The following is a 23,896-nucleotide window of genomic DNA, read 5'->3' as shown; positions in this document are numbered from 1 at the left end:
TGCTCGAGTCACGTCGCGTCGTGCCGCGTCGTACCGCGGCTGCCTCTATTGTGACAAGCAAAGTGCAGAAGTAGCGCAGCACTCCACGTTCGAGCGTTGCGGCTATTGAAAATTCATGTCAACTACGAGCCGTGTAAAAATTTTAACGTCTCCGCTGGCGGAAAAGCCGCACGCGTTTGCTATCGCGTACCGGGAACGCCGAAAATTTATCTCGGTTCTTTGAATCGCGATACTCGCGTCACTAAATGTACCCAAATTGGCCAATAAAGTAGTTTTTTTTTTTTTTTAAAGTAACACGATTTCCCGTACGCTCTCATATATCATACTCTGTCTATATCTCTTTTCAGAAAAAAGGAAAAATGGAGACTTTACCAGAGAGTTATATCGTTGTTTATTATCATTTTGTTACTGTTATCATTACATTTTTATCATTTTGTCGCTAAATCTACTCTCTGCTACTCTACTCTATTTCGAGCGTATAAAATCCCGTTCGCGAACCAACATTCCTCCACGGTATCGGCCGAAGAAAATAAAAGTAAGAAGGAAGAAGAAGAAAGAACGATGTAAACCTGTAAAAGAAAGAAGAAGCGCCAAGGTGATCGATATATGGAAATGAATAAAAGTGGATACGCGAACGCCGGAAATCAAGAGCCGTTGTCGTGAATCGAAACGGCGCAAAATACCGAGGTACCAACGCTACTAGCAGATCTATATCGAAGTGGAATATCCGGGCAGGAAACGTGGACAGCGCCAGTAACTGATTTAGTCAGCGGTAACGCGCGCGCTGTCGCGACGACGCCAAGAATGTCCGGCAGTCTCGTAACGAGGTTGATGCGTATTGCGGTTGACGAACAGTCGACGTTTCGTTGATGGCCCCAGCCCCGTTATTGCAATTGCATCGTCCGCATCGCGTCGCATTACCGCGACTTCATATTCCGCTTTTAAAGTCAAAATGTAATAAAACGCGTTCAAAAACCGAGCTCGAGTTTCAAAAATAAATATTGCACGCTCCGGGTGTTTCCAATCGAAAAAATCGACAGTAAAAATGATACTTGTGCGGTGTTTATGTTCTTAGAGAAAAGCAAAGCAATACTCTATGACGCGCTTAATCTTTGTTCCACGCGTCTCGATTCCTTTTAACAAAATATTCGTCGTATTACGCGGATCCTGCGAGTGTATTTATGAGTATAGGTATAACAATGATTTTTAGAATATGAATCTGTTGCATCATTTCCTTATAATATTGCGAGTTAGGGATCGTTAAGCCGCGTTAGCGACAGAATTTACGACACGACCGCCACTTCGCTGCTATTTTCCTTTTATATTTTTATTTATTTCTTTTCTTCTTTTTTCGAGCCTCGTTTAAAAAACTCAACTAAGCCAGCTTCTTTATTTGCGTTACGCTTCTTCTACGTCTTCTTTCGTTCATAAGCACTTTAACTCGTCTCTTCGACTTGGCTAACGCTTTATCTAGGGGAGCGTCACCTTCTCAAACTTTTTACGCGATACCTATCATTTTTGTATTTCTTCAAAGAATTTCGAACAGTTTCAGCTTCGATTAACGGCACGAGGTTTTCACACTGACTGAGAATAATGCAACGTCTATCCTGTATACTCTTGCGTGATATGATCATTGACTATTTGGCAAATACATTGACCGTTAATCTGACATTACATGGAACTTCGTGTCTCACGTTCTGGAACATCGACTCCGGAAAAAATCAGTTCTTCTGCTCTTACGCTGTCTGCGATTCGCCAAAAGAGAACACAGGAGTAATGTATATTCAACTTCAATTTAATTTCGACTCAATCGAGAGCAATAAAGCCAGTAGCTATGAAAGAATCTTCGTTTGTTACACGTATAAACGCAGACGGGTATCTAATGAATTTTTTATGATTCATAAAAGAAGATTACGACGTTGGTTAGTTACGAATGGAATTAATATTAAATTTTCATTATGAGATTGCGAAGGGTATAATTGCAATACGAATACCTCTACAATAGTTGTCCACGCTGACAGAGAATTAAATGTAGAATTTAACATATCGTACACCGCACTTGATGAAATAGAATGATAACTTTCGAACACGATACTTTACTAAGAAACAACTACGAGGTAGATGTCCATGATTATGCAGAAATCGATGAAACTATCCAACAAGTGCTCCAACTATACATGATACCTTACTTATGTATGTATGAAAGATGACCTTACTTATGTATTTTTCAAATAAATTATTAGTGCGATGGTGTACAAAAATATTCTTTCTTCTTTTTGACCACGTTGTTTTTACTTTTCCTAAAATACAATATGAAATTATGGAATGGAATTCCACTCTAGCCAAAAAATATTTATTATTTACAAAGCAACATATCTTAGCAGTATTTTCAATCATAAACACTCTAGCGATATAACTTATAAAGGTGAAATAAAAATATAAATCGCGGAAGCTAATTCAAGTGCGCATGGACGACCAACGATCGTAGCGATCGCTGTCCGTTCGCATGTGCGTGCTCGAGCGATAAGCGTTCGTTTCGGAACCTATGCCCCATTCGCGACCACGACCGCGATATTCGAAAAGTCGATAGGCAAAGCTCAAGACAAATGCAAGCTCCATTTGTGATGTCAGCTTCGCCGTCGATTTTTCAAATGAAATTTCCTGAAACAGGTTGGTCACGCGAAAACGCGCCTACCCGACGAAAGACTGTGCCAACCTGCCCGGCCCTACCTACTTATAGTTAACATTCATACCAGAAAATATACTACCTATCCTACCCGGGAACCTATATTTAAAACCTGAAAAATGGCAAAACAAACACACCAACACATTCGCTCCACGGTTCTCACACATAACCCGGGCGCAAAAGGCCTACACTAGAGAGACGTCCCGGGACGCCTCCGACACCCGAGTTTCGTATACAACATTCACACTCTAATGTACGTACCATTTCCCTGAAATCGACTGACGATGGCTAGCGGCCATTGCGTAAAAGTATCATGTATATTTGTATTTCAATTTTAATCAAATATTCATAATCGCATATGTAATATAATCGTGTATATATCGTGCAAAGATATGATTTTAATAGATCATTGTATCTTAATCAATGTAATTATCATTGTAATTCAATACGTACGTTCATATTACTATTTATAATGTATTGTACGTATGTAGTAGCATTGTTACTATTAATCGTAATTGGATTCACGTATTTGTGAAAATTGTAATGAATAGTAAAATCGACGCAATTCCACAGCCTAACCATACACACACACACACAGTGGAAAATACGTCGTGCACGACACACTAACGCAACGTCAGTCGCTAAAAGGTCATTAAGCTTATCAACTAGTCATCATGCTCATTGCCTTTCTCCCACTCAAGTAGCACCTGGGCACGTAAGTGGGGTCCTGGCAATGAACATGGAAAGGGTTAAATCTGAAAATCCTATGCCAAAAGTATGATTAACAATTATATTTTGCATCTAAGCGGATAATGCTCTCAAATTTGATCTCAGTTTTAATAATTTAATTGAATTAAAAATTATTAAATAAATTTAATTAACAAATAAAAATTACTTTATTCTTCAATTGCTTTATTAATTTGCAAACTTAATGTTAATGTTAAACAATAAAACAATTAGTTTAATTTGTTTGAAATAAAAAAATAATTTAAGATACTCGAAATAAAAAATGTGACTAATCTTGTCTATCTTTGTCTTTGTACTCTTAATGAATTATAAAATTATTTAATTCTATTAAATCACGCACTAATGACGTTAATATTACGAATTGTGTGTAAGAAACTATACCGATTAAATACTAAATAAATATTATCAATTATTCACTAAATACGTCCGCCTTTAAAAAAACTATCAGGTTGATCATCAAACACCGCGGCGTCCATCCGAATTTCGTGGCATTCTTTCGAATTTCGTAGCGTTTCTCTAATGGCTCCAAGTTCTCGTAATCAAACAATAATCAACACAAAAGAAGGCCAAAACATTAAAATAAATGTATAAAGAGAATAAATTATATTAAAATGAATCAACGATTAAATTGCTTCTAAAAGTTTATTGTACGAGATAGCGATAAATACGACAATTAAAAAGATGATCGAAGAAAAGAAAATAATCGAATAGTAAATTATAATTAGATTATAATAAATTATTATATAGAAACGTACGTTAATGAAACGAAGTTGTAGAAGGACCTCTGGCGCGCAGTAATACGCAACGCACGACCGGTCGCTCCGTTCTCCGTCGATACAATGACACCGCGCGCCTCGATCGACATAGCAGTGTTCGATAGAAGGGCGGGGAAGAGTGGGGAGGCCCGCCGGCGAGTTCGAACCTGCACGAAAGTATGTTACAATCTCATATTACTTTATACATATTACGTATTACATTCAACATAGTAAACAAATAATACGACGCATTGGAAAGGACAAATACGCGTAAAAAATATATAAACACGAGCTGATGTAATCTAGACGAACAAAATGAAAATAAAACATCATAATATTATTATTACCGTAAAATTTACTTTTTCCTACCAAACAATTATTGTCGAATTATATTTCATTAATGGGCATAGTTCGATGTATGGGGAAACAGAGAAAGGAAGAAAAAAAAAGGAAAAGAAAATAGAAAACATAAGAAAGGGATTATCAAAGTAAAAGAAAGGGAGGAAAAAATGCATTGGGGAGTAAAGAGGAAAAGAATTCTTTCAAATAATACGTGATTTGTATTCCTCGATACAAATGATTTTGATTGAAAACTAATAATCGTCTATTTACAACGAAAAACGAAAAATCACTGTAAATTGTACTACATTATAAATATAAAACGAAATGAATTAAGATTCTCACCATTTTGAAGCAATAACTTGGTGTTTTATATTAAATTTTTCACATTCACGACAAACTCTTAGCAGTTGCTTCCTCTTTCGAATACGACACCGCGCGAAATGGTTTAATTTCAAATTTTTATTAAAAAATTTACCACCAGAGTGCGCTTAGTTCAGGAACGTATCACGTACTATCAGTACCCGGATATTACTCGGATTTTCTAGAAATTTATTTCGATATCCATCTATTTGCATGGAAATACGATAAATCTCTATAAATTGTGTTAACATATTGCGAACTAGTCGTTTTATTGCTAGCTATTCCCAGGATATAATTAAATAATTTATCCTTAAATGACAACGATCAAAATAACGAGAATTTTTATGATCGGCTTGAAGCATTAGAATAAACACAAGAATTCTCACTAACGTGATTCGTCCGTAATATGTTAATAGCTGTGAATATAGAATAGTTTAAATTATGATTCTCACCATTTTGAAGCAATGATTTGGTGTTTTATATTAAATTTTTCACATTTACGACAAACTCGTAGCAGTCGCTTCCTCTTTCGAATACGACACCGCGCGAAATGATGAAATTTCAAATTTTAATTCGTATTTCTGCCATCAGGGCGCAGAAAGCTCAGGTACGTATTATATTCTATTAGTACCCTGATACTGCATTTTCGCGAATTATTTTCATACAAAATTCTATAAATCATGAAAAAATTTGACCTTTTTTCTAATAAATTATATATACTATATTACAATTAAATACGAGGTTTTGTAGTAGTATAAATATCTTATCGATGAATAGTACTAATTTATGACGTAATTGAAACTTAAAATAAAAAAATGGGGAAAGGAAGGAAAGCAAACGCTTTAATTTTCGATTTACATAATAAAGAGTAAATTTATACAATCAATTACAGTATCATATAAATAGTGACGACTATACGCAACATTACAAGTATTACAATATTCTTACGCGTGTAGTAAAAAACATCATCTGCACTATACTACACTTACACGATACTTATCGTTAATATTTACAATGCTCCGAAGCGAGCGGAATTTCTCTCATTTTTATCGAGAAAAACGCTTAATAGCTCCAAAATGATTCGTGGAATCATTTGACAACCATAAAATGTCAAGATATTCAGAATATCAAGACTTTTATCAGACATGCCGACAATTTATAAAAGATTAGAATGTGTAACACGGTCCATGGATAGTTATGACAATATTTACTAGTTATTAATAGTTATTATTTAAACTAATAAATTGATGTTAAAATCACGAAAAATGAGTCTTTATATCATTAAAAACTTTATATAATGTTCGCCAATAGAAAAGACTGTCTAATCTTTCTTCTACAAAATTTTCCATGATTACCTTTACATAGCAGTACATTATTTTAATTAATTTCATATTTTTTCTTCTGTTTATCCATGTACTATGTTATGAGAAGCAATAGATGACACTGAAATCCTAAGAATATAATATAAATTAAGAATCGAAGTACGAAGTGCTACCAGAGCATCCATAATTATTCAGGTGAACGTACTCACGAATGCAACACCATCAAATACAAAAATATCATCAATGAATTTTTCCTCGCTTGACACCGAGAGATCTGTATTTAACGATCATTTCTACGCAAAGGCACGTTATTCGAGTAGACATTATGCGCAAGAATTAATATGGCAAGAAGTTTATTAAACAAGTCCTTGTAAAGAACTAACAGACTTTTTTCTACTTTCCTTGCAATTTATCACTTTTAATTTAGTAGATTTCGTTGATTAATTTATTCTTTGATCGTTGATAAATTATTCCCTTTTTCGCCAGAGCATTGAAGACAATAAGGAAATACTGCTGATGATAGTTGAAAAATTGATAGAAGAAAAATTGCAGGGAATACAATTCGTTGTTATATTGGTTAAGGCACTAGATACAATTGACGCTCATACTTCATTACAATATCGATTTTCGATTCCGTAGCAAGTGATACAAACATATTTTTATGTTCGTAATTATGATATTGTTACATTATATTTATTTATTGACAATAATTTTTGTGCAAAAATAGTTTTGTATCTCATCTATGTTTATTTTCGTATATCAAAAATAATCATTTTTATAAGCTTTTCATTACCAAAATTTCAATCTAAATTCCATTACAAAGTGATAAACACATTGTATGAACGAAAAGAAACTTTATCCACAACCTTTATTTGTAACTGAATAACTAATCAAACGAAAAGAACCTTTGAAACCTTCCGTAATTGAAGAAATATCTACTTGAGACAAGATTAATTTGTTCTTTCTTCACCTACTAAAGTAAATGTCTTCCAAATCTTACGATATTCATTTCATAAACTACTCGCACAGTTGGAATATTTATAAATATTTTTTGTATAATACGAATAGATCACATTCCTAAGTATAATATTACAATATGTTTCTTAAAAACAACCATTGTACACTTAAAAGATTGCAACATAAAAGATCGTGATTTTCATGTTTGAACCAGTACTCTGTCTTTATATGATGTCTATGATATTTGAAAACGAAATTTTTTTTAAAAGCTTTATGATACAGATCACAATAGAAAGTTGTTATACTTGAAAATATGTATAATCCATTATACAAATACTTCACATCTACGATCAATTAACGTAATACTTTATATTTGATAAGAATATAAATATTTATATAGTTCAAACAATAGCATATTTTGCAACCTAAGTAACCAACTATACATCGTAATATAAATTTGATAAAGTCAGTAACTACAATAAGCGTAAATTGATAAAAAAAAGTAATAGTAATGCAGACCTGCCCGCGGTCCGATACATGTATCAAAACACTTTTCCTATTCCATAATTTCATTATAAAACTACGATGATGGCCGTAGCTTTATATTAAGAAACGCTGGTATGTGAAAAGCACGTGACCAATATCAATGCTTTTAACGAATTTTAAATTTTACATCATTCCCTTCACTTCAAAGCTAGTAAACAATCTTTAACTTTACTACGAATGAGGGAAACTCATAGCATTAAGCGTCTTATCGGTGGACAGGTCTGTAATAATTTAATCCTAATAAACTATGGCTTTTTATAAACATATGTATAATCTAAAGTCTGTTGTTTTAAAAAAAATATATCAATATATATATATATATATATATATATATATATATATATATATATATATATATATATTGATATACGTTTCTTACTTTTCTTTTACCACATCTTTTGAGTTTATTATAATACAATTATATTCTTAGAAAGAAAAAGAAAAAAACATTATACTGTACTGTTATTCTAAATTCGAGCTTCTACATTTCCAGTGATATTATATCATGTACAGTTTTATTCAATTTCGACATTATGAATCGTTTAAAGAAACTGCAATCAGAAAGATTTAAATTGGATAAGAGCAAACACAATAAACTAAAGACAGTATAGCCGTAGTTATACAATTCATATTCATAGTTTAAAACTGCAATGATACAAGACATGGCAGTTGAACAAAAAAAATGTATCATTAATATTAATTTAATAGATTAGCATTACATTTCTTTAATTTTAAAAATGACGAATTATCTTCAATTTTAAAAACGACATATCTTCAGGCACTGCAATAAGGTCTGAGTACATTTTACAGAACAAGATTAAATGGCACAAAATTGATATTCGTACTTTCAATTCTAATAAAATGTATATAATAATAAAATTTGTGTTATATACCACTGAAAATATAAATGTTTTTCCCTTACTTTATCTTAATTTCGTTTGTCCTTCTAAGACAAGAGTTTTAATTATGCAAGTATGATAGATTAAAGTTAACGATTAATATGGTATTAGGTAACATATATCGTTAATATATGGTTATAAAATTGCTTAAAGAATAATTGGCAATGTACAATTCCTTTTTTGTAAAATTCCTTATGGTTTTTCTATTGGCACATGACAAATTTTGTATTCATTTGCTGAAGTTTATAAATGTGCTCCTCCGCATTTACCCTTTGTACGAACATTTTACTATTTTCTGAATTTTGAAGATTAATACTTAAATCATATTGCAAAGATATATCTTTGCAACGATATTCATATACTTTATATTTTCACATAAACATTTTACTGATCCCAAAGAAAAAAGTATGGTATTGTTGCACACTACTCATGCCCTGCACTTCAAAGATCGGATTTGTCCTGCATGACTTCCTCTGAACAATTTCTGGAGGATAAATAAAGTAAGGTCAAAAAGACTATAGTATGGAAACATATATATAAAGCTTAGATAAATACACTAACTCTTTCTTACAAATAAAAGTCAAGTATGCTTCTAATTTTGTATTTCATATTGTATCTAACATTGAATAAATTTGCTAAGATTTCGAAATATTATTAACCGAGTTGGTGGAAAAGTATGATGAAAAAAATTATTGATGACAAATAATGGATAAAAGTATTCTAAATCGGAAAATGTAGCAAGCGAAGTTGCCCTGCAGCAAATCAGCATAAAAATGTAAAGAATAAAAATCTACTATTGTTAAATAAATATGCATTAGTTAAGCTAAATATTAAATCATTATAAATGTTAACCATCTAATTAATGCTACAGGCACTAAATAGGCACAATTATTAGTATCATTTTGACAATACTTTAAAGTAAAACTAGGTACTTATGAATGATCTTAGCCTTAAAGAACGGAACAGTGGCGAACATTTGGTACAGCATGGACTGCAACGAACGATATAAATGAATTCTTTTCACAAAAACGTATATATACATTACAAGCACGGATACTAGCGAAGAACATAGAATCAAAGTGATTGTAAATGCAGCACTGTTTTTGCAAAATATGCAAATTGTGCTATACATTATGGTCGCCTTAAAACTCGCCTTAACCAATATGAGTATTTCAATCCATTACGTAAATTATAACAAGTATCCATAAATTTCCGTTTGAATATTTCTGAAACGACGAAATTTCCACGACACATTTACATGCATTGTATTTAGTAATGGTAATTTTTGCATTGCGCTAAACATATATATATATAACACTAGAAATTTCAATCCAGTCTTTACATTCATGAATGAACATACCAATGTATGACATATTATTTACGTATAAGGATCTCGCATATATGTATATGTAAATGTTTTCCAACACTAAACATAAAGTGAAGAGAGTTTAAGGCACATAAACAGTAGGCAAGTTGATCAAACATAGTTATGCAATGATAGCAAAAAAGAAAAATTGCATCATTTCTGATATACTAATTACAACCTTCTTAACGAAGCCATACTGAGGGAACTGCATTTGGCCTTTCGTGTCGGCTGAACCGACATAGGTGCTACTAGAACATCATCTCTAGATGGCGAGCCTGAACCACCATTACCCAGCTCCTGGAAAGACACACGAATATCCATTTATCCTATTTATATATACAATTTTTCTGTACATATATACAATACCAGGAGGGATTAAAACAATACTGATTTTACATTAATCACATTGGATAAACAAAACAATTTAAACACTTAAACATTTAATTCACACTGGAAGCAAAACTAATAGAGAATAAGAAAGATACTTTAATATGAAAAATAACATCATGCAAGTTTGTAGGTATCATGAAGAAAAAATACTTCATACTTTTTTCTCATTGCAAATATATTTTACAAAAAATCCAAACAAAGAAAAAAGAAAGGATTCCAGCCTTGTTGATCTGTATAGCACGTGATAGATATATGTAAGCAGTAACAAAAAAAAAAAAAAAAAGAAAACGAAAATCTCAGTTAATACAAAATGCCTCTAATAGGGCAAAGTTAACTTAATAAAAATATAAATTTTTAGCTTTTCTAGAATCCATTTTAAGAGAATCATCTTAATCATGAATAGCATAAAATTAAGTTTCTCTATTTAATTTGTGACACGAAGTATTTTGATCCAGTCGAAACACTGTGTGGCGTCACATTCCTAAAAGGAATTTTATCTGTTGAAAGTAAAATTCTAGTAACCCTCCTCTCTACTCCCTTTCACGAGAGGAGACATTAAATTGTATTAATATTTCCTATATATTCTAGAGCGAATATTAGTAAGCACTTCAATATTATAATATTTAGCTAATATTTAATAAAATAAACGCAATACGGTATACTTACGTGATAGAGTATACAAATTTATCCACTAACGTTATTTCCGCATAAGTAAAAAACAAATATCGTGAAAAGGACATAATTCGCACACATTATGGATGAATTAACGTATCTCATAAAATAAGAAACCAAATAGAACAACAAATTAAGATGAATATAAGAAAATGATGTATTATGTTGTATATACAATAAATTAATCTTCTCCAATATCTGCATAAATGTCTTAAAATAATGAAAATAAGAGATGAAATAAATTGTTTCAATGTTATAATATCAGATATTTACATAATATTTTTATAGAGATATACACAAGAAGAAAATATTGTAAACGGCAAAATGATCTTACAATTATGCATTCAAGCAAACTTCTATAAAAGCGATAGAAATAGGACGTGCAATTCGAAATTGAACGCGTTAATATTATATATATATATAAAAAAAATTTGATTAATATACTGAACTCATTTCAATATGAACAGATCAATATGAAAGAGACAACAATCTCCTGTCGTGAAATGAAAGTAAATAAGGAGAAAAGAAAAAAGAAATAGCATAAGCATATAATAAAGAAAGATGCATGCGATAATAAACTGTCAACTAACGTTAATATTGTTGCAACTAGCAAGCCGCATCTGTGCAAGTTGTTGACTCGCCGGAGTAAGGCTGTTAGTGGATCCGAATGGTGACATCATTGTTGACATTGCTCTCTTTAATTTGCTTGGAGTTTTATTAAAACTAAACGCCCTGCCAACTTTCATCCGAGTACGAGATGCGAACCTGAAGAAAAACAGTTGTTACAAACTCATTTAAATTTTAACATTTGGACAAAAAACAAAAGCGATATTGAAATTTTATTTTCCTTTAATAATTTACTCAAGTGCATAAACTAAAACGACTTCTTTCAATAATATAGTAATATTTAATATATAATTAAATGGAGGAAAATAAATTTTCAAGCAAACAAAGGAATTAGCGAACTTAAATAAAATCCCAAACCGTAATAAACCAGTTCAAGTAAATATTACACCATAATAGTTACTAATGAGCATGCAAAAATTGAATTATAGTAAGTAATTTTTTATTCTGTTCATGCTAAAGTATTACATCACAACTATAAATCTATATTACAAATGTAAGAGTAATAAATATAGGGCTTAATTGCGAGGTTACAGAGTCTTTCCAAATTATTAAAATCTTTTATGGCTTATAAAATAAAAAAAGTAATTATAATTCATTAATGATACATAATTAATACTAAAACTTGTACCACTAAGTAGGTGGTGCTAAAAATTTAACCCCTTAACGACTAAGAAAAATGGAAACTTAACTATATAAATAGGAACTATTTAGATTCATTACTCACTAAAAAATATATCTTTCTTGGTCCAATATTATAATTAATAAAACATAATTTAATATGCAGCAATTTACGTATATCAAAACTTAGGAAACTAAGAAACTGTAAACTTAGTAAAGTCATATAAAATATATCTTTACTTTGGTTCAATGTCTATTGAAAAACGTAAATACTGCATACGATCGTAGATATCGCTATATCACAGTCAGTAGTGCTACCAATTGTCTTAATTTAGGATTTTGTTGTACCATAAAAGCTATTACAAATCCTAAGGAGATTACATACAAATAAATAGCAAACAATTTAAAGCTAAAATGCCATTCAGTGTAATCACTAATATGTATTATTCTTTTATTAATCAACATGTAGAAAGTCTGATGTTCGTATAAAATATGAAATCATCGAGGGGTCAAATAAATAGATATTAAATATTTTAATCGCATATTAATGATTTTAAACAGGCTGATAATATTCAATATTATGCTTGAACTGGTGAAATTTTTTGTGAAGTTATTTAATTTTCTATATTTTTGCACTAAAGAATGCGATTGATTTATTTAAACAAGCGGGGAACAAAGGACCAAAGCGAGTAAAAAAAAAGATAATCAGCCTGGTGCGAAAACTGACGGTAGTGGGACATGTAACGTGGTTTCACACATGCTATTGAGTAGGAACACATACGGGTCCATATACTCCAGGTAAAAATTATGAAATAGGCTCCTGCAACCAAACGAGTCGTCGCCCCATTATTTTTTGTTAACATGCAATACAGGAGAAAAACAGTTTAGAACGACTGATAAATCTTCCCCTTTACAAATATGCATATTTTTTTCTATAAAAATGTCTACTTTATCGAATAGATTCATACCAATTTTTGTATAACATATAATACAGATATAGAACACGCAAAGATCTTATTTTTAGCATATCCTAAATATGAATATAATAAGAAGATTCTATATGAATATGTGGACTATAGTTCAGCAAAACTTAATAGCAATGCAAAAAAGTATATTATAAGCTAAGCTATTCTAGGAGCATAATACTAATTAATTATATATTTATCATTCTTATATCTAATAAATTTCTTTAATCTATTTATATGAGAAGATCATCTTTTAGAAGTGCTTCTCTACAAAAAACTGTAAGTACTATTTTTATCATATCTACAAACACCGTTTTTATCTTAAATAATGTTTCATTTACAATATAATTTCTTTCAATTTTTGTTTACAATAAAAAACGGACTTACAGTTATAAGAGAGATACTATCGTATGCGATGTTAACGATATACGACAGGTACCAATTAAGTTTCAACTACTTACTTAAATGCTTTACTTAATGTTCCTAATGCTACATCGCTTGTATCAATTTCAAGTTGATGCGAATCAAGACTTATCAGGAACGTATCCTGCAAATATAGAAATAAAAATACTATTAGTAATAAGCTGCAAACAGTAATAATATATAAGCAAGATGAATACTAAAACTTACCGCATCAGCTTTACACACTGTATTAGCCATTTGTCTACACAAGGTTCGTAAATAATTTGTCTTATTTACTTCCTCATCAGTAATTGTAAATGAAAATAATTTTTCCTTTAACTCTTGATTACTTCTCACCATTAAAGCAAACACTTTATGACATTCTAAAAATAATATACATAAAACAAAAAGTATATTTTTCATATTTGCTCTATCTTACTTTATTTGACATATACATTTTAAACTCTTCACAAACATTTCATAAATCTTTACATGTACGAAATATTTGATAGTGTTATAAATTTTGTAATCATGTTTTTCTTATAAAATAAAAAAAAATTACAATAAAAATAAAAATAAGAAATTTATATCTATTACATATTTAAACACAATTTAGTTCATTATTAGTTTATAATATTGTTTGTTATAAACTTACCATCCGTTTCTCGAATATCAACAACCTTTTTTATCGTACTAAGTGATAACATCTTAATATGTTTATAGGGTTTTCCTTGACTTAGTTTAGTTGTATGCAATCCATTTGCTGTATTAGGACTTTTTAACGAATTAAAAGCCTTTGACCTTTTCTTGCATATTTCGAGAGTATCGGTAAACAAAAACAAAACTAAATGATCCCCACGTCCACTTAAACCCTCGCCAAGTTCCATCACATCACATTTGCCAATAAATGATCGGTGTGAAGAAACTAAATGCGGTGGACAGTTGTCAATTTCGTTAAAAATATCAAACATAACCAATTGACCTTCAGTTTTTCTTTTATCCTCGTTTATATAGGTCATAACTTCTTTAATACTGCTAATTGATAACTCCAAAGCGCTATGATCTGGATTATTTTTATTTGTATGTTTAAGGATATCTGCAAAACATTAATATGTAAAGATATTAATTACTATGCAAAATTTATTACTATCTGAATTATTTAACTCGTTCGGTATAAGCATCAATTACAGTCAGTAATTGCTAAATCTACAATCGAGTGTCGACTTAGATTCACTCGCATGAAATGCATATGCATGGCAGAGTGTTGACTACAATGGACAACCGTAAATATATGATGACTAATAGTGATCAAATATTAGATAAAAGTATCAACCATGAGATAACACTATGCCACAAACGATCAGAAGAGATAATAACTTTAATAAGTACGTATACTTGCCGTTTAATAACAAACTAATACTGGGTAACCTTTGTACTGGTTTAATTAACAGTTCCTTTAAACTTTGTCTGCCACATTCAGGTTTCGTCTGACAAACCTTCAGAAAAGCATGAAATCGTGGTTTGTTTTGATCACATTGATCGAGCATTTCCTTTGTATTTTCGAAGAAGTTGACATACGGTGGATACGCCTTGACTAGGTCGGGAGCGAACTTCAGAAATATATTACCTATACTATTGTCCTCCATCCAATGAGTAGTGCTGTATCTCAGTTCTTCCAACATTTTTTTATGAACTTCATAAATAGGTGGAAAATTGCCAAATATAATTTTAGCTTCTGTGCAATTTAATAACTCGCCAGTTGTATCTATAAGATCTTCTAGTGGAGATTTAAACAGCTAGAAACATAAATAATGTTACAAATATGTAATATTATATGTATAATGTTAATTTATTGTTTGTTTCAGCGTAATATATAATGAGACAGATCTTACCGTCATAATTGTACTGAGAATACCAACATAATTAGATTCTGTTTGTACTAATTCTAAGAAAACTTGATGACGCGGAGATAAATTTTTCCTAGAGGTGTCTGTATTAACAGCTTCCACTTCTGGAATATCTGGCAGTTATTAACAATTCAAATTTATATTATCTTCCCCTTCATATGGTTCATATTAGGTATTATCAATATTTAAATTATGTATATTGTTAGTATAATCGTGTTAAATGAAATATAAAAATACAATACTTTATTTAACAAAAGAAATGAACCACGAAGGAAGGGAAGATGTACTTAGTAGGACTGTTAAAAAAATATTAAAATAATTGTAATTGTTAGTTGTAGGATATTTTTAAACTACATCTATCAAATCTATAATTATGTTTTATAAACAACTAACCATCAAGTAATGGTTTGTCTGGACTCGTTGTACAATCAAGAAAGCTTCCACTAACACTTAAATGTCCTGCATCACTGATGCTGGATCGTCTCTTATGCAATGCTGGAGAATCTGCACCATTTTGAACCAGACTAGATAAAGTTTCTGCTAAGCGTTTACGTTTTCGTCTTGTAGATGCTGTACTTGGAGTAGCAGCTTGTTGACTATCACGTCTAACTGATACAGTTGGTGATAGAACGGATTCCAAATACTAAATGTAAAATAAATAATTGAGAATGAGAAATATATAAAATATTTTAATGAACTTACATCTTCAAATAAATATTCCTTTTCGTCAGCTGCACCCTCATTCTGTACAGACGTCCAAAACCACTCTGCTTTTACGATATGTGCTCTCACAGAAGCTAAATCTGGTAATGCATTTACGTTTGATTCATCTACAACCTAAGATAATAGTAACTTATTATAATTCTAATCTGTTTATATTTACCATGCCTAATTAATACAAACAAATAACGTATATATATATTGAAACATATAATACACAAATTTTATTTATTTCTTTTATAATATAACAAGGACATATGCTATATAAATTGTTAAACATTTATAAAGGACGAAATACTAATTATGCAATTCGTTATTACTACAGATTAAAGGAACACACTCTAATACATCACAAAAACAACACAAAAATAACATTTCTCTATACTTAAATTACTACATCCTAATACTATATATAACAAAACATTCATAAATAATTTCTCTAAAATTAACAATTTCTATTCTTGCTAATTATAAGTTTTTATTTAGTGTTAAAATACCCTAATAACCTCATCCCTACATGTCTACAACTTGTCATTTAGTGGAGCAAGTTATTCCATAATTTAACATAATACCCATTAAAAAAATAAAAGTACCAAAGATAATGGTTTGTCCTTCTGTTTGTCCAATTTTATATGATCATCTTTCAGAATGTGACTTTTAGAAGACATATTTAAATAACTTTCATCTGATGCAAAAGAACTTCTTGAGCCATATTCAGAAGTTGATAATTTTGCTACCTTAGCAGGAATGGGCAGGGGACTAGGTAAAGGAGTATATTTTTGCTGTTGATGAATTTCTGGAATTTGCTTGCATGGATTAATAACCACATACTGTTTAAGCATTGGAGAAAAATTTAAATGACTAAGTTTTGACAAAATGGAAGAGTTCAGTTTACATGTACTCAAAAAACCTTTGTTTTTTGTCATTGGCATAGATGAATCATACAAAAGAGAATCATTAAGTTCTAAATCATGTTGTCTTAATAAATTAGGATGAGAATGCATTCTTTTTAATTTAAATTTTTCCAGAGAACAAATTTTATGAATTGTAATACAAGATTTAGCTTTTCGCCACTTGATATACCGTTTAGGAGATATAATCTTTTTGTTAAAAAAGAAGGAATTTCGTGCACACTGTGTATTCTTACAAAACTGTAACAAATTAGTTTTTCTAGTAGAATACTGCTTGTTTACATGTTGAGTAACCTTCTTTTTACATAATGTAGAAGAGTTAAAATTATATAACCCTTGTTGAGTGCACACATTTTTATTACCAGTGTTATAATTAGAAAAAGCATTAAACATATTGTTCTTAATTCTTTTATCATTACATAGAAATGAAGATGATGAAGATAAAGACATAGAATGCATATCCAACATAGTAGATGTAACAGGGAAATTGCTTTCTTGTAATGCATTAACGTCATTTGTTTGTATTACATTAGACATACTAACACCAGAATCAGCTCGTCCTATAGAAAACTCAGACATAAAAGATTCATCTGACAAACTTGGGTAATCATATAAATTATCATCCATACAAATTGCTGAATCCTGACTAATATCATTTAATATAGAATAAGCACACTTATTTTCTTTAAGTTCAAAATGTTGAGGAACATAAGAACAGAAACAATGTGAAAAGTGTCTCGTACTCAGTTTTTTGGTTAAATTTGTATTATTAACATGGAAAGTATGTGAAGAATTTATCAGTTTTGTGTTAGGAATGGTATCAGTGTATGGATTATAAAAAGTGAAGGAAAATGGTTTTGTTTTTAAATAAGGATATGGAATACAATTAGGATTTTTAGTATATGGCAGCGTGTCAAAAGTATTGTTTGATTTCTTGTACTGATGACTTCCTAAATCTGTTACCTAAAGGATGTATTACATATGTTTGTTTTACATATTTTATACTTTATGAAATATGTAAAATATTGTATTGTATAAACTTACCACATGTGTGCAATTTGGATCATCAATTTCTGTAGATTCACCTCCTTGTTGTTGTAAAACCTCACACATATGACGTTTCTCTTCATCAGGAAAACCAAAGAAACATACTTTTGCACCGAAAAATGGTTTTAGCTTATAAGTTGTAATCTGCACAAAAATAATTATATCGTATATTAAATGTACCAACGTCATTGGCAAAAATAGATAGTAAGAAATGGACAGTAAAATATTTGAATATAGTTATTAATATAATTATTACCAGTTCTTCATTATTTCCATAACTGGAAATATCGTCTTTGGCATTCCATAATGCTGTCACCCACTCCATAGACATAATAGGGACCCGAAATGTAACGGCATATCTATACTTATCTCCACCACAACAATTAGCAATGAGATGCGTCACCTTTGCACCCATTTCTTTCCTAATACTTCCACCCATATTGTGAATCATATTAATCAACTTGGTCTATGATATTAAAAATTAACATCATAATATTTCTATTATCGTAATATGTAGATCATAACCTACATTATATCAATTAATAAGATGAAACTAACCAATTCATCCTTTTTCCTAAATCCAGTAAACACTACTACTGTGCCTACCATGGCTTGTGTATACATTGGTCTAGTAATACTAGGTAATGAGTCCTTTTTTTCTGCCAACTGCAGAAGTGCTGTTGGTCCCAATATTCTACAACGTGTTAAATTAAACCAACCAAAAGTCAGATTCTTTTGATTATGTTTCAACATGTTACAAATTATATGAAATTAAATATGACAAACCTATGTGCACTTTTATGAAGAGCATCATATTCAGGTCCCTCGAACTTCTTTAATATAAAGTAAGTACAATATGATGTATCTTCTACATGTTCTAAACCAGTTTCAGATTTGAGAACAGGTACGCTAAACTGCTGAGCAGCAGCACCAAGTGCAGGATCATCACCAGCTGCACCAATCAAGCATATCCTTTTCTTACGTGGTATAATCAGAGCTGAAATTTAAACAAATTTCCAGCTATCATTAGTAAAATTTAATGAAACAATGCTACCAATAACATTTTGGGTCAAGGTTTAATATTTTACAAATATTTCATTATTTACATAACAAAATCAATAATTTAAATTTAAAAAATTTATTTTTAAATTTAAAAAATTTATTTTTAAATTTAAAAAATTTATTTTTAAATTTAAAAAATTTATTTTTAAATTTAAAAAATTTATTTTCAGTTACAAAATGTATTATGAATAAAATAATTCAAATTAAGAAAACTAAGAAAACTAAGAAAGAAGTAATTATTTTTATGAAATTTAAATTATTAATATGATATTATTGATTATTATTTATTTGTTTATAATTCGACAATAATTTCACTGTTTAAAATATTTTAAAGACCTAAAGTCAAAACACACAGTGATTATAGCTACAAATACCTAAATTTATGTGTGTATGAATCCTAAATGCAATAAATACACAGAAAGGGCAATAAATATTAATGGCTTCTGTACCCATAGGTAAAAGGTGCAATAAACCCCTATTGTCTCATGCCTAATCTCATTTCATATAATACCAACCCCTATTATCCTATATTATATTACAATAGAACCACAAATAATTGTATGTAAATAATGGCTAATCCTATACAAGAAATATGACTAGAAAATGCAAAGCGTAAATATTTTCCCTATATCTATAAACTACTGATACAGAAGAAATACTTGGAAAAGATGTACTGAAATACTTTTGATGATTTCATTTTGAAAAATGTCTCAAATAATTCTGTTATTAAATAATAATAAAGAGAATTTTATTTAGTTATTTATTATTTATCCATATAATTAATAATAAAAAATATTAAAAATGAAGTGAATATAACTAAAGTTTCATAGAATAAGTAAAATATAAATAATTGTACTAGTAAACAATGAAAATAGTATTTAATATGTAAAAATTAAATTCTTCATTTATTTAACAAACAATCACTGACTGATAACATAAGTTTAATCAAAATATTTTTAAACGATATTGCTTTCAAATATGTGTCTATATATTCTATTAGTAAATAATGAAAATAATTCGTAAGATGTAATGTATAATAAATAATGTATCTTAGATGACAGCAGATGATTTTAACCTTAAAATGACACGAAGATAAATATTAAAGATAATTAAATTCAAAACAAGTATATAACGAACTGTAGGAAAGCTCATAAAGACATTTCGGACTACCAAATTTCTGACGTAATTTTGGAGAATAAGTCAAGGCCAATTTTATAAGAAACCGTTGACATTCATCCCGCGTAAAATTCAAAACACAATATAAAAGTGTATAAGAGAAGTAGAGGATATGATACGTCGATTTATCTATGGATCAGAATGAGTGACAGATATAAGACACAAGCATTGTCGCGTGAGTTTTGATAAAGAGTGAGGTAGGGTTAGTCCATACAGGTGCCTATGGTATATGCAACGATTAACAATGTAGATCAATAGCTAAACATAATAGTAAAGATGAAAATATTAGCGAACTTACGCTCGCTTCTAACTGCCTCTTCACTATTTATATCACTGATACTGCTGTGAACACTTTGCTCTTCCATTTTGGCCGTTAGTTACAACATCGTTCTTCTCGTACGCTCTTCTTCGTACTGATCATTGAGAGCGCCTCCTACGGGCTACGAGCGAATCCAGTGAGAAAAAGGACCCGGAAAAATAAAGAAGAGCAGAGCTTGATGGCACAGCATATAGCGCCCTTGAATCTTATAGACAAAACACAAGTTCAAATCCTGAACAGGGTTCCCTCAGGTGTATTATTTTCACGGACCCTACAGTACATAAGATTCCTCAGATCTATATATGTATACGTATACATGTATAAGCATATGTATATATATTTGGATATTGGCACCAAACGACACTTTTTACCATCAGCATTTATTTAAAATCCATTATGAATATAACAGTCGAATAATCCACGGTTCTTCTGCTAAATTCGCAAGTGTCATAAAGTGGCACAGAAACGTAATTATCAGTAGTGCCGTGATTTTGCTACTTATCACCGTTTCTCGCTCGACATTCTTCTCGCATCTATTACTCACTGATTGCCGAGATTCTGTTTCTCTTTTCCTTCCTGTAACGAGGACACACAATAAATTTCACTCACTTCAGATTGCTATGCAAAATTCGCCTTATCTCTTACAAAGGGATTGATAAGTTCAAATTGAAATGAAATTTCAGTGCGGTATTAAACTATGATTTATAAGATTCAGAAAGGATTACGTATATAAAAGAACCTAAGATGGGAAACAGTGGTGTAAGAACATTTCGCAATTTTAAATATTGAAAACTAACAATAACCATCAGCTAAAGACAACACGCGCTGTTAACACTGCTGATATTAGTGTGAAGTTGATGATTATACTAGATCTCTATATATCACTGCGTATCGCGTAATACCAATTATTTTTTTACTACCGCATTCTTAAATTGCACAAATAACAGCAAATTGTAAATTATATAATGTTTAATTTGACAAGGGCGCAATATAAATTCCAATTTAACAAAGAAAATGTTGCAAAATTAAAAGTAATTTAGATTATGGCATTATTAGATTTCTTTCCAAATGGATGGTAGCATTGATAAATTTACGCTACCATTTTTCAAGCGTTTAAACTTCTGAAACAGTAAAACTATAACGATTAACTATAATTATAGCGACTCAAAAGCAATATTCAAAGAAATAACATACAAAAAATGATCGACACAATACAAAATAGTCAATACAATTAATGCCCTATTATCATTTTATCATTTATGATATATATGTACGTGTAAGTAAGATGACAGAGATCATGTACCTTTTTCCGTAAAATACGTAAAAGTTTTGTGTAATAGTAAAATAGTGCTACCACGCAATTTTCATATGTTTTGCGCTAGTATACGCAATAGATTAAAATATATTGCACCATAACATATAATTTATGCAAAATGTTATATTGTATTTGCACACTTTTCTCTGACAATGTTATCTAAATCATTCACATTGTTGATAATCTTTCAGTTCTTTGATTTTATCTTATGAAATCATTCTAAGAAATGTATTAAAACGTGCGCCCTCAATGTTCGCCGAAGTAGTTAACGTGTTAATAAAATAGAATAAAATAAAATAAATAAAAGTATAATGATATCCGTCGCTAGATTCAGTTTCCTCTTCCTACCATTAACTACCTTCATTCACACATTTATGCAATACCAAATCTTTATGTGGCCTCGTGCATATCAATCTACACGTGCATTCTAAGAATCAGATAATCAATCCTACTATCGATAACTTCCGTTTAATTCACTGTCACCTGACACGGATCTCTCATGGAAATTCTTCGCTCTTCCACATTCATACGTTGTATCATTGTATCTATGTGCATGTCATCATGTGGATAAAAAATATTATCTTTTATTTATCTCTTTTACTATTCTAGATATAAATACATTATATTGTAATATACATTTATACATATATAATTAACATGTATATTACCTTTTCCATGAATTAGAGTATTGCGACATATTTATATTAAAGGATAAAAGAAAAATACAAGTGCTGGAATCAGACAAATCTTTAAACAATATAGCAATCTATATATATACTAATATACAAAACTTACAATTATATATTATATAGTTAATTAGTATTATTCGATTTAACTTACAACTTGTAATGTTTCATTGAACAACTTTTACTTTTTCTGTTATAGAAATAATATGGAACATTACTACATCTTGCATCTTCATTTAAGTAAATATAATTTCTGTCAATGTGGATACTAGATTTTCGTTTCAAAAAATTAAAATGAACCGTCGAAATTACATAAATTCATTTTATCGATCGTAAAACTGTGCGTGTCTAATCATTCTTGAATGTATTCGTTAAAAAAAGATATCGAAAGTATGCTACATCTTATCACATATCATTACATGTTACTAATTTATGCATCAGTTACATTGGGAAGCAAACATTTAACATACTTAAAAATCTTCTGTGACATACTTGTGATGTACTATTTTATATGCATTTAAATAAAAGGTGTCAAACTCAGGCACGATTGGTACTTCTTTAAGAAACAGAAGCGCTTAAATGTATACGAATTTATATACATCTCTTGTTTTTTAAATCTTTCATACATTTCATGTTAAATTCCAAATTTATATCTAAAATCCATCTAATACATATTTTACCCCTGGAACTATATGCTATTAACAAACTTCCTAATTTGCATGTTAAAAATTACTTTATTGTGGATGCTACATACCGAAAATAAGAATAAATATCTTTATCATATATTTCATTTATATATTAAAAAAATATTTTATTCAAATATTTCATAAATATAAGAATATTATAAAACTACGTTATGGTTTAAAAATATAAAAGTGGTTGTACCATTCCAGGGTTATTATATCTGGATATATCCAAATAAAAGCACCATCTTCAAAATGATTTCTATGTGGTATATTCTTATTCAAATTAAAATCCTATATTCATTTTGATTAGTTTTTATTCATTGATTTTTATCGAAATCTTACTACATATTTACTATTAAAAATAAATTGCAGATTTGCATCTTTCTTTATAAATATTCTTTGATTAAACAAGA

General features: G+C 30.0%; 1 protein-coding gene and 2 long non-coding RNA genes across 7 annotated transcripts; 1 reads left to right on the top strand and 2 right to left on the bottom strand.

The window, feature by feature from the left end:
• Positions 1–367: 367 nt before the first annotated feature.
• On the bottom strand, positions 368–1,686 carry LOC126875273 (uncharacterized). The gene is made up of 2 exons (XR_007693313.1): positions 1,545–1,686; positions 368–1,167 (listed from the first exon to the last, which is right to left on the bottom strand). It is a non-coding gene; the product is annotated as an uncharacterized LOC126875273 (long non-coding RNA).
• Positions 1,059–2,266, top strand: LOC126875274 (uncharacterized). Its single transcript, XR_007693314.1, has 2 exons — positions 1,059–1,191; positions 1,547–2,266. It is a non-coding gene; the product is annotated as an uncharacterized LOC126875274 (long non-coding RNA).
• Positions 2,267–5,710: 3,444 nt separating this feature from the next.
• Positions 5,711–22,535, bottom strand: LOC126874933 (protein ECT2). Of its 5 annotated transcripts, none has more exons than XM_050637435.1 (18): positions 21,442–22,535; positions 20,776–21,372; positions 19,026–19,236; positions 18,798–18,933; positions 18,496–18,705; positions 18,237–18,383; positions 16,875–18,155; positions 16,264–16,398; positions 15,955–16,204; positions 15,547–15,674; positions 15,054–15,450; positions 14,310–14,750; positions 13,883–14,037; positions 13,714–13,799; positions 13,015–13,107; positions 11,633–11,807; positions 10,159–10,277; positions 5,711–9,098 (listed from the first exon to the last, which is right to left on the bottom strand). In XM_050637435.1, exons 2-18 carry the CDS (start codon positions 20,840–20,842, stop codon positions 9,056–9,058), a joined length of 4,074 nt encoding a protein of 1,357 aa, XP_050493392.1. In that variant the 5' UTR covers positions 20,843–21,372; positions 21,442–22,535; the 3' UTR covers positions 5,711–9,055. The 5 variants fall into 5 exon arrangements, with proteins under 5 accessions (XP_050493392.1, XP_050493387.1, XP_050493389.1 ...); XM_050637430.1 differs by lacking the exon at positions 16,875–18,155 and having other exon boundaries at positions 20,776–21,067; positions 21,168–21,372; XM_050637432.1 differs by lacking the exon at positions 16,875–18,155 and having other exon boundaries at positions 21,536–22,535.
• Positions 22,536–23,896: the final 1,361 nt, after the last annotated feature.

The sequence above is a fragment of the Bombus huntii genome, chromosome 17 (assembly GCF_024542735.1).
Source record: "Bombus huntii isolate Logan2020A chromosome 17, iyBomHunt1.1, whole genome shotgun sequence".
NCBI lineage: Eukaryota > Metazoa > Arthropoda > Insecta > Hymenoptera > Apidae > Bombus > Bombus huntii.
The sequence above is the reverse complement of the archived record's forward strand: the minus strand, read 5'-3'. Positions and strand labels throughout refer to the sequence as shown.

Coding starts and splice junctions, on each gene's coding strand:
- LOC126874933 (XM_050637435.1), bottom strand. CDS start 20,842: ATGGAAGAGCAAAGTGTTCACAGCAGTATCAGTGATATAAATAGTGAA. Junction 18,384..18,495: donor ATGGAAATAATGAAGAACTG/GTAATAATTATA, acceptor ATTTTTGTGCAG/ATTACAACTTATAAGCTAAA. Junction 14,038..14,309: donor TGATATTCGAGAAACGGATG/GTAAGTTTATAA, acceptor TATTATTTTTAG/AATGTCATAAAGTGTTTGCT.